Source organism: Sardina pilchardus, chromosome 3 (genome assembly GCF_963854185.1).
Source record: "Sardina pilchardus chromosome 3, fSarPil1.1, whole genome shotgun sequence".
In the NCBI taxonomy this organism is placed as follows: Eukaryota; Metazoa; Chordata; class Actinopteri; order Clupeiformes; family Clupeidae; genus Sardina; species Sardina pilchardus.
In genome coordinates, this window is record NC_084996.1 from 27,002,058 (window position 1) to 27,014,557 (window position 12,500).

The 12,500-nt window shown below is 45.2% G+C and overlaps 1 protein-coding gene across 5 annotated transcripts in view; it reads right to left on the bottom strand.

Annotated features, from left to right (window-relative positions):
* The window catches only part of clec16a (C-type lectin domain containing 16A), a 66,048-nt gene that overhangs the window by 11,951 nt on the left and 41,597 nt on the right, over positions 1–12,500 (bottom strand). For all 5 annotated transcript variants that reach the window (XM_062532614.1, XM_062532615.1, XM_062532613.1 and 2 more), the window contains 3 exons: positions 9,231–9,382; positions 7,913–8,117; positions 2,929–3,084 (listed from right to left, as the gene is read on the bottom strand). In XM_062532614.1, coding sequence (XP_062388598.1) covers positions 2,929–3,084; positions 7,913–8,117; positions 9,231–9,382 — 513 coding nt within the window. The remainder of the gene's footprint in view (positions 1–2,928; positions 3,085–7,912; positions 8,118–9,230; positions 9,383–12,500) is intronic.

Below are 12,500 nucleotides of genomic sequence, written 5' to 3' on the forward strand. Positions count from 1 at the left end.
ACAATATGGGAGAGGCAGGCAGTGGTTGTTAAGCAGTATCTCGACTAGTATTCGTCACTCTCGGATTCTACAGAGATTTTCACTTCTGCATTTCGACATGAAAAGTGCCCCCAAAAAGGGTGGGTGGGTGGTAGGGACAGCAAAGGGACAAACCTTTCTCTGGTGTGCAATGGAGAGTTTTGATCACAGGTATCATTTCCTGGGTGATACCCACTCACTCATTAAAACATCAAATAAACCACCCCCCCCCCCCCCCAAAAAAAAAAAAAAAAATCATCATCACTACTAGCACAATCAGGATTTGTCTGCCACCACATCGCTTTCAACAGTGAAGCCAGACCAGGCTCTAATTCTAATACCACTAATGTTTAACCGAATATGACTCAAAAACATGTAAAAACATGCGTAATGAGGTAACTTAACACTCCTGGAGACGGCAGATAAATAACCAAGGGCCACAATTAACCAAGGCCATGTGTGTACACACTGTGCTCACTCATAAGTGTCTTGGGTGAGCTCCCCAGAGGGTTTCATATCATGATGCAACTGCGGCTGTTCCAGCTAACCTAGACTGCTTATGTAGAAGTGACTGCCTTTTTCTACAGAAGCCCATGTTTTCACTGAAGTGCATTAATCCACAAACCGAAAAAGAGGAAACATGATTTGCAAATAGGGCTCGATTGATGTTATTTCTTCCTTAACGCTTTGGCGAGCACCGGCGGTCTTTAGTGACTGCCCCGTGGGACCATTCAGAAATGTCGGCCGTGCGCCAACACATCGTTCTGAAGAAATTCAACGGAAATACACGGAAAATAGTAACAATTTAAAGAGATGGTTTATGCAAACCCAAACGCACACATGCAGCACCCACCTACCCTCACACACACACACACACAGTAAAACACATGCACTAAACACACGCCGGCCGACTCCTCAAATTCAGGAGAAGTTCAGCAGAACCGGCAGCTGGCAGCCGTAACACAGAACAGGAACACTGAGGTGAGCGCACAGACATATAGACACACTCAAACACATATGGACGGTTTCAGGCAGAAGAAGACACTGCCAAGTATAAAAGTGGAAATAAGGTTGAAAGGAGTTCAAGTTCATATTGTGGTGTCTTTGATTTATCAGTCAACCTTTCAATAAATCAACTTACAGTACAATACAATAAATCTCCAGACTTCTGCTTCTAAACCAACAAATTGTTTATCTTGAGTTTATTTTTATTTCGAGTCTCTAAACAAATTAGAACATTGCAATTCTTCATGTCTGCTGTATATCAACACTCTTTGTTCTCAGATGACTTTGTCACTGCCAAACTGTCTGTGTGTGTGTGTGTGTGTGTGTGTGTGTGTGTGTGCATGTGTGTGTGTGTCTGTGTGTGTCTCTGTGTGTGTGTGTGTGTGTGTGCGTGTGTGTGTGTGTGTGCGTGTGTGTGCATGTGTGTGTGTGTGTCTGTGTGTGTGGTATGTGGTGTATGGTGTGTGGTGTGTGGTGTGAGGATATAATGGGGATACACAAACACACATTCACTGCTCTCTGTATATGTTTGTGTGTGTGTGTGTGTGTGTGTGTGTGTGTGTGTGTGTGTGCATGCATGTGTGTGTGTATGTGTGTGTGTTTGTTTGTTTGTTTGTGTGTCCCCCTTACTGTATGTGCTCACTCGCTGCTAACTGTGTGTGTTTGTGTGTGTGTGTGTGTGTGTGTGTGTGTGTGTGTGTGTAGCTGCTTTCAGACATAAGTACAAGTCCGCATGTTCTGCAGATGTCAAGCGGTTCGGTCGTGCATCTGAACGTAACCGGACATTTGGAACTCCGAACTCACACTACTCCCCTCCTTAGTATTTGTAGGGAGTGTGTTCCCAGTGTTGCCAACTTAGCGACTTTGTCGCTAGATTTAGCGACTTTTGGTCGTCTCTGGCGACTGAAAATCTTATCTGGCGACTGACAACAAATCTGGCGACTTTTTCGTGTGTCTGGCGACTTTTCCCCCTCATTGTCTGAGTCGTCACTGCACTTCACGCAGCTCTGAGCTCTCGTCCTCCCTCCCTCTCCCGACCCCGGCCGCGTCTCCCTCCCGCTCCATACCCAGCTGTGTGCACCACCACGTTCGGTACGACTGACGTTCTCAGTGGCAGCAAATGCAAGACAGCGGTCTGGTTTCTGGACGCTCGAAAACGGCAGACAGTAGCTGAGCTCGGACAAAAGTATAGCTTCAAAGAACTACAGGCAAGCATTAGGCTACAGATCTGTCAGCTAAACCTGGCCAACCCGACATTTTATTTAATTATTGACGCCTTCACTGGCGTGATAGCAAATGAAAGTAAACAAAACAGTGATCACGCAACTTCTGTTTTCAGTGATAGGCTGACCGTGTGATAGAGCCACAAGTAAACATTGTATCCATAAGTGAAGCGGGAACCATAACCTTCTGAGATTCACATAATGTGATGAAGTTATCAGGCTTCAATCAGTGAAAAGCAGATGCAGGGAATAGGTAGGAAATTACTGCTTTTCAGCCACGTAGCCTAATTTCATTCTGATGTGACAAGATGAAGTGTAAAGTGTATCAATTAACATACAAGTAGGCTATATTAAATGAAATATATTTGAAATGGGCTCTATGTCTACTGTATGAATAGCCTATGAGAAAAGCAAACAGGCATAAAGAGTTATTAAAGGGCCCTCAGCGTTTTTTTTTTTTTTTTTTTTTTTGAGGGGGGGGGGGGGGGGGGGGCGCACGACGTAATGACGTTATTGATATGCAAATTAGCGTGTGACGTCATCTAGCGACATTTGGCGACTTTTGGAGCTGGCTTTAGCTACTTTCCATTTGAAATAGTTGGCAACACTGTGAGTTCCCTGTGTACACACACATGAGTTGGAGGTGGTCGGGGTCAGGGCTTCCTGTTTGAGGTGTGGTTACCTGGGACCTTGTCGAAGACGGAGCGCTGGGTGTTGGAGTCGGCGGGGCCGCGGCGGGACTGGTCGTAGAAGCGGAAGGGCAACTGGGAGGCCGCAGCCGTCGACTGACCGAAACCCAGAACCTCCGAGGAAGGCTGCACCGGAAGATCCAGCAGAGCTGAGAGGGGGGGATAGAGAAAGAGAAGGAAAGAGAGAGAGAGTTAGAGAGAGGTCGAGAGAGGTCGAGAGAAAGAGAGAAAGAGAGAGAGAAAGAGAGAGGGTGAGTGTGTGGGTTACAGAGAAAAAGGGAGGATGACAAGAGAGCAAAAGAGGAGGAGGTGATGGTGAAGTAGAGTGAAATAGTGGGAGATAAGAAGTATGAAACAGAAACAGAAAAAAAATGAAGAAAAAGAAATGACGGCATCAAAGAGAAACAGGGTTGCTCACTGTGTCGTCCAACAAGTTTCACATCAGTCATTACCCGGGGGGGGGGGGGGGGTCGCATCATTCGGAAATACTCACGGCAAAAACCTCAGTGGGATTTTTACCAAAAAAAGAACAAAACAAAAAAAAACACAGGCACTTCTAAAGTGTTACTATAAATAAATGTTGTAGTCCCCCCTCCCCGCCCCACCAAACTCACTAGCCCCCCCTCCAAACTCACTTCCTTATGAAAAATCTCCTACTTCCTCTTACACCTCGTATCACTGATTACAGGAAAAACATCCCACTCAATACTGACAACAACCCCTCATCATCACCACCACCACCACACACCACTTTCATATCAAGGAAACAACACCTGTCATACAGTAGGTGATGACTGGCACAAGCCTAGTTCAAGTCTGACTCCTGAGGATTTTAGACACACACACACACACACACACACACACACACACACACACACACACACACGCCTTAATCTGACAAAGCCTCCCGTAATTTCTAAAAAAAATGGCTACATCAGAAATGAGTTTTCCACAAACCAGTAATACATGTAAGAATGAGCTTTTCACCAGATCACTATATCTGTCTGTGTCTCTATGCACTCATATCTCTATCGGTCATGCTTACTGTACCTTAATACAAAGAAGAAATTCCAATAGTTCAGAAGTAGAAGATATTTCAGAAAAGTGATTTCAACTAAAGGGAGGGATTTCAGGAATTTCAGGTCTGATCAAACAAAGTGCTAGACCCACTGACAAGAAACATGTGTCATCAAACAAAATTAAACCTTTCTCTGAACTGCTAACTGGGTGTGTGTGTGTGTGTGTGTGTGTGTGTGTGTGTGTGTGTGTGTGTGTGTGTGTGTGTGCTTCTGACTAGAGGTCACAGTGTGATACCACCCACCGACAAAATTGAACCCTTCTTGAAAACTAATAACTGTGTGTGTGTGTGTGTGTGTGTGTGTGTGTGAGTGAGTGTGTGTGTGTGTGTGTGTGTGTGTTACACACGAGACATCTACACCCAAGAGGAAGAGGCCAGACAGGCCGATCCCTGTGTGGGCGGAGGCTTTGTGGTAAAGGTGAAGGTGTGTCTCTCTGACGCCGCGCTGTTACAGGACACGGGGCTATACTGTACGTCTAGCACGTCTCAACAATTAGACCGAGAGATTAAGTGTGTGAGGGCCACCCTGATGAATGATGATGATGATGATGATGCCGAATAGCAATTTTATTGATTGATGTACTAATTGCCTTAATTGCCTAATTGCCTTAATGTTTAATGGTATTCATTTATTAACAGCAGTTATGTGCACAACATTAGGCTGAATACAAATGTCTAAAGTGCCTTTGGCCTCATATTGGCCCCATGTTGATACTCCTTGGCGTTGAGTTCAAGCTGATCCGTCATGCACTGTCGGTTGCCATTTACGTGCGAGACATTCATGTACATTCATGTTTTACAACACACTACACCGCAATGCAATGGTTGCCAGCGGGGGAAAAAAAACAAACAAAAAAACAGGAACGTCTTATCGACTTTGAAATCTATGCACATTTCAACCACAGGCTAACAATCTGGCAATACAAAACTGCATGCTGAAATGAATGAGAACTACTGTATGTTCGCTCGCACACACACACACACACACACACTCCTGTACGCCTCTTGAGTCAGCTGGTACCATCACCTAATCCATAATTCATACATCACCCATTCATACGAACCCAGCGCTCCCCAGTAAGAGTGACTAACCCTCATAATGCCCACTAATGCCCCTTCACCAGTGCTGCCCACAGACCACCATTGCTGTTTGTCGGACAAGCCTAAATGCTAACGGGCAAAATGCCAGCTAAGGAGGACTACACCGCATCACTGGGATTCCTCTGACTCACAACCGACGTGACGTATGACGGCATTCCTGAGAGCACAACCCACACGATTCATTTGACCTTGTGCTACCTACACATCAACACACTTGTGCAATTTACTATTGTCAACTCAAGAGTAAACTGCACCTTCACCTACTACCTAGGCTGGGTGAACCCTGCCTGAACTTCCGGCGAATTCGGATTACATATCTATCTAGTCTGTTCCCTGCCAGAAACTTTGGCTCCAATCTCAAACTAGCTTATCCAGGAGACGCACCGGATTGTCGGTCTGATCGGTTGAAGGACTATCCAAGCGTACGGAGTCATTTGAACGATGCCCATTGATCACGCCTCTTGTGCAGTAGAAACAAAGCGCAGCCTCCCCATACTAATATTCAATCTCAAAAGATTGAGCTTAGTATGGTGATAGCCAGACTACATAAACCGCTCACAAAAAGTAAGAAAACTTGACTTTGGCCCATTATATCTCCCCTTTAGTAATACCAACCAGTAAAGTGTTTTGTATCATTTTTATCGTTGTGTTGTCACCTTTACAATGAGGTATAGCTTGTAAGCATAGGGCAATCATGGAATGAGCAATACAGCCAAATGTCTGAGTAGTGCCAACCAAAAATGTGCCAAAATGGCCAGTGATAGGGCTCTGCTGCCAGACATCTCGTTTTGGGCTTCAAGTGCTACCAGGTGAGTTTAGATACCGGGATGAGATTCTGGAGCCAGTGGCAATTCCATATCTCCAGAATATGGGACCAAATGCCATCCTCCAGGATGACAACGCTCGCTCCCATAGAGCTGGGATCATCAGAGAGTACCTCCAGAATTTGGGAGTGGAGAGGATAGAATGGCCTGCCGTGACGCGAGTCCAGACCTCAACCCAATTGAACACTTGTGGGATCAGCTTGGGCGTGCTGTACGTGCCAGAGTCACCAACAGAACCAGGTTGGCTGACTTAACAGATCCTTATCGAGGAATGGAATGCCATCCCACAGCAGAATGTAGCCAGGTTGGTGACCAGCATGAGAAGAAGGTGCCAAGCTGTTGTGGATGCACATGGATCCTCTGTCTACACGCTACTGAGGACCCTGACACTGAGTATAAAATGAACGAATGTATGCCTAACATGTTTTGTTTTCCTCATTTCTGTGGGAGAGTGCAATCGTCAATGCTTGAAGTAACAAAGGTGAATTCCAACAGCATAACAGGCCATTTTGGCACATTTTTCGTTTGCTTGTGTTACACGCTTGCTTGTGTTACACGCTACACTACTTACACGTTTGCTTGTGTTGCTCATTCAATGGGAGCCCAATGCTTACAAGCTGTACCTTATTGTAAAGGTGACTAATAAATGATGAAAATGACATAAAACACTTTAGTGATTGGTATTATTAAAGTGGAGATATAATGGGCCAAAGTCAAGTTTCCTTACTTTTTGTGAGCGGTTTACTACCTGAAATAACTGTAAATTCACACAACCACATGAATAGAATAGAATAGAATATATACTTTTTTGATCCCGTGAGGGAAATTCAGTTCTCTGCATTTAACCCAATTTAACCGAATTAGTGAACACACAGTGAGGTGAATCACACAACCCAGAGCAGTGAGCTGCCTGCCCAACCAGCGGCGCTCGGGGAGCAGTGAGGGGTTAGGTGCCTTGCTCAAGGGCACTTCAGCTGTGGAAGAGTATCATATCATCATCATACATGTATTTCGTTATACCTATATGACGAAATCTAATTTCATGACCATTTCCAAGACCGTTAATGAATGTGCTGAATGTCATTCATTGACATTCAGCACATTCTTTTCCAAGCGTGGAGAATCGGAATTTTAAACTCCGTGCCTTTTTCAGGAATTCCACCCAGTCATTCTGCGATGTGCTCTTCTGTGTCTGAGTAAAAGAGTCTCTAACGGTCACATTATGTGCATATTTTAGTCACTTGCAGTGCGTAACACAAGTCTATTCTTAATCCCTTCCCTTCCACGTGGCCCATAGCCCATCTGACCCACGGCTATATATACGGTCTCAGTTGGTGTGAACATGAAAGTGAAACTATTAGCGACGGCGTTTTTCCGTAATGTCATCATATCAGCACGATACGAGAAGGGCGGGTTTAAGAACTTCAGAGACACACAACAAGATCACACGCCACCTCTCTGGAAGCCAAACTGGAGCCTTTCCCAAATGGCTCCCTGTTGCTTTAGATAGGCGTGACTGTCTGCTAAATACCAGTGAAGTTCTATGGGGCTTTTCCATTGCATGGTACTGTATCAGCTCTGTATCAGGACTCGATTTTGGTACCTAGTGTTCGTTTTCCTCTGCCCCCATTGCCTAGGCGATTACCATAGCAACGCTGTAACGCATTAACTTCAGCTTTTGGTAATGCCTCAGCTCGCTTGGAACCTCAATGAGGCGTGGTCTGGGAACCAAACATTCATTTTCTCATATTTGAAAAAAAATGCCCAGATCCGTTAATTGGGCGCCATGGATGTCTATCAAATGTGCATAGCTCATCATCGTCTTGCTTTCCCCCCTGTGCTGTGATTGGTCCCCTGTCTGAGGCAAAAATTAGGGCGGCAGTTTCCAGGCTGCCTTAGCAGCATGAATCAAATCGTGCGCAAGGCAGCCTGGGAAGACCCAGGCTAAGGGGCGGGGAGGGGATTTGTGCTCACCAGCGATCCTCTGCATCTTCATCCTGCGCGCCTGGATGCGGCCCTTGGCTAGCCGCTGCTTGGCGATGATGCAGCGGATGTGGTCGGCGAAGATGAAGTTGGCCTGCAGGATGGGCAGGGGCTTGGCGTGCGGGTTGGACGTGGGCTTGTGGATGATGATGTTCAAGGCCCGACTGTCGTCCTCCACCCCCGACACCTGCATGTCCTGTGGCATTTAACACACACACACACACACACACACACACACACACACACACACACACACACACACACACACACACACACACACACACACACACACACACGAACACACAGCAATATATTAATTAATAGTATTAAGTACTGGGGCTGTCAAAATAATGGGTCAATTACAGATTGGTTAATTACAGAAAGAATAACGCTGATGAATCACATTCCGTATTTTCCACATTTGACCCAGTGCAGTCTGGCTACAGTGACTGAAGGAGACAGACCAGAAAGCCCTGCTTAGACATGAATGAAACATTTAGCTTACGTTTACAAAATACGCCCAGACACACACACACACACACACACACGCATTCCTGCTAATCTCCCTCTGTTGAGAATGAGATTGATTAGGTGGAATTTCTTTGAAGAGACTGCCCTTGTAAAGGGCTGAGACAGGAATATGACACGCAATTACTCATCATACTCACAAGCATGCACATGCACATGCACTGCACACTCACACACACACACACACACGCATGGACGCACTGACATACACCCACATCCACATGCATTGCACACAATCACACACATATAAAAATGCAGGCGTGCACTGCACGCACACACACACTCACACACACACACACACACACACATACATATGCGCACGCGCTAACACAAACACGGACCACAACCACATCTCATCTCACAACACATCTCATCTCACAACACATCTCATCTCACATCTCATCACTCTCATTCCTGCTAATCTCCCTCTGGAGTCGAGATTGATTATGAGGAAAGATTGAATGAAAAGGGCTGAGAGAGGAATATGATATGTTATTACTCACCATACTCCCATGCACACGCCCACACACACACACACACACACACACACACACACATCCCACCCATCAATTCCTGCTAATCTCCCTCTGAAGTTGAAAGTGATTAAGTGGAATTAAAGAAGAGAAGAGACTACCATTAAAAAGGGCTGAGAGAGGAATATGACACACAATATTACCTACCATACTAACACACAAGCATGCACGCACGCACACACGCACACACACACACACACACACACACACGCACACACGCACACACACACACACACACTATGTGGTACCTGCAGCAGGCCGGCGAACTTGACGACACCCCAGCCGAGGCGCTTGGTTTCGGGCTCCACCAGGCTCATCTGGTAGATGTCCACGGCCAGAAAGCGCTGGGCCTGAACGCCGTCCTTACTCACCACCATGCAGGCAATCAGGTCGCTGTTATCTGGCACAAAGGAATCAACCGACACACACTTCAGGATACAAATCGTAGTGGTATAGATAGCATTGTATGATCAAAAGGAGAGGCATTGTCGACGACTGAGCAGAGCAAATATATTTTGATAGCATGCACTTTGTCTAGACTGCAATAGTACATACTGTAAGGGAAGTTTATTCACATAGCACTTTTCACAGATTGGAGTCACAAAGTACTAGCCTGGCTCAAGCTTAGCTTAGTCAAATGACTGGAGCAATGACAAGCTATAGGTGGTCTCACACACACACACACACACACACACACACACACACACACACACACACACACACACACACACACACACACACACACACACACACACACACACACACACACACACACACACACACACACACACACACACACACACACACACACACACACACGAAAAGAAATAGCAAGTCACTATCCTTATCCTACAGTACGCGTACCTTACGCAAGTTGAGACAGTGTTGACTTTTTGTCTATATTTAGCGGGGATGATGTATTGGGGAAGTCAACTGTGTCTGGGAAAATATGTGCTTGTATAACCCCTGTGCCAAACACTCGACAGGCTTTTTTCACGAGAAAAACTGTTTCCATTTCACACTAATGATCGTAGCTATCGATAGTAAATTTCCAACGAAACGGGCCTATCTGACCGTGATTACATCTGTAGCGGCCAAATTACAGACACTGCAGCCAGTGGACGTTTGTTTAAGCAATAGGACCAGTGAGTCATTTGTTACAGGGTGTTGTGCGCAAGTGGTTGCTGTAGACCGCTGGATAGCACAACACCCAGAGGCCTGCGTGCAGCAAGCCCGTCAGGGTTTAGATCCTTATTTGAAGGCTCACTGACGTACAATGTTTCTTTCATTCATGCACTTTTTTGATTCCATTTGATGTACTTCACTTTCTTTTAACTATGCCGTTCCACTGGCTTTTGTCTATGTGAAGCACACTGAAATACCTCTTGGTCATTAAAATGCAGGATAAATAAACAGGTCTTATCATACCTTGCTGTTTGCCATACGTACACCATTCTGATTGATCCCTCTATTTTATCAGCAGAGCACATTGACTCTGTTGATTAAGTGGGAACTTAGGTGGGAAGAGCAGCACCAGTCAACCTGCAAAGTCAACAGATCACCTATGCTGACCTGCCGGTTGCAAAATTTGGGAAACCTGCCGACTGGCCGACTGATGATTAAAATTCTAAAGAAAAATAAGTTGCTCAATATCAAAGGGAACGTGCCAGACCAACAATGCTGAGGAACATTGCTTAGCAACATTGCTCAGAAGCACACATACACATCACAGTCAAAGTTCCTCCAAATTTGTTCTACCATAAACGGGCAATCTTAGGAGTGGGGATGAGCAATAACCATGTGGTTGAGTGTGTGATTGTCTCTACCAATGTTTTAGCGAAATCGCTGCGCAGCGAAACGGCGGTCAAAAAGGTTTAAGGGCCATTCACAACAATAACGATAACTATATGATAACTACAAACTATAAATATCGCTCTCATTAATATGAATGACAAAGTTCTTACATACAGTAAACTATAACGATAACGACATGAGGAACGGTATTGTTGGGAATCACTTTCAGATCGATTTTGAGAACGATTAACAGCCGATCATCAGAACCCATCATATTTTAGCTATCACATTCATTAACACAAGGAGAGACATAATCGTTGTCGTTAGTCAGTGTGGACGTTTTTACTGTTATGATTATCGTTCTTGGTGTAAATGCCCCTTTAGTCAGAATTTTTTTTCTCTTTAGTATTTTTTTCCCCGATTACACTGAATATACAGTATATATTATATTTGAAATGCATGTTTTAAATACATGTCATATCCATATCATAAATACTGCCCATCCCTGACTGTGGCCTATAGTACACTCTAGCCAGCTTTGAGCCTAGGATGAACCCTCAGCACCCCCCTTCCTGCGCTGACACTTCCACAGTCATCCAAGAAAGTAAACATCAGCCTTCTCTGGAAGAGGAGTGCATTAGCAAAAGCACTGACCCCCACCAAGAGCACCTAAACAAAGATGACTGGCCAGTTGGGCAAGATCTCGGTCTCTGTCTCTGGAGCTGATCCACTCCAGGAGAAATTCGCTCGAAGACCAGCCCATCGCAGTTATGCGTCTCTGACCACGAGGGCGGGAGTCACGTTAAGGCACTTCTGTTTTCAGACTTCTGTTGCAAGCTACTGCAGAACACGGAGACAGGCGGGAGGGGGCATGGGAGGTTTCATTCGGCCCTTCAGCCACATGGAGTATGATCATCCGTCCACCCGAAACACAATGGCCACTTGTGTCGGCTGGGAGGAACAAGGCAACCTCACAGAATGGCTTGCCATGATGGCTCATTGTCACTGACAGGAGAGGGGAGAGATGGTGCTTGAACTGCCTGCCATTTTTTTTGTGATCAACTAGTAATTGATTTAGGGGGCACGATGGTGACATAATATGAAATATACAAGCACACACATGACCATACAATTAAAAATCATGTGTGTTTCTTGTGAAAATACCATCGCTGCTGTTCACTTAAGCAAAAACAATGACTTCACTGCTACCATACAGGAAAGGCACATTTTCACATTAAACAAACCCATCTCTCACAATCTGCTAGCAGGCTATTCCATGAGTACACTGCACTTCTACACTACATGAGTAAACATGGTTTCCGTAGGCAGCCCTGGCTCAAAACATGTGGGGGCAGCATGTCTCCCAAACAACAACAAAACCCTGTGTGGAGATTTTCTCCGAATGCTGTAAGTAGAGTAGGAGTGAGCTAACCTCTCTGGCATGCTTCGTTGGGTCCTCGGCTAAAATATAATGCATGTTGTTGTGGACAAAAGCTCCAGCTAATAATTTGAAATATAAACATTATCAAATACGACTTCCTTTGCAATTGCTGACTGCACCTTTGATTACAACTGTCAGTTGTCCTTGACATTAATTGTGTGCCCTCAAAGATACCAGTCATGGCATATGCATGAACCTACACAAGAAAACAACGGCATTTTAACTACTAGCCATGGCTTGCAACTCTGAGCAGAATTAGTTCCAAGCCTGTGCATACAGTACT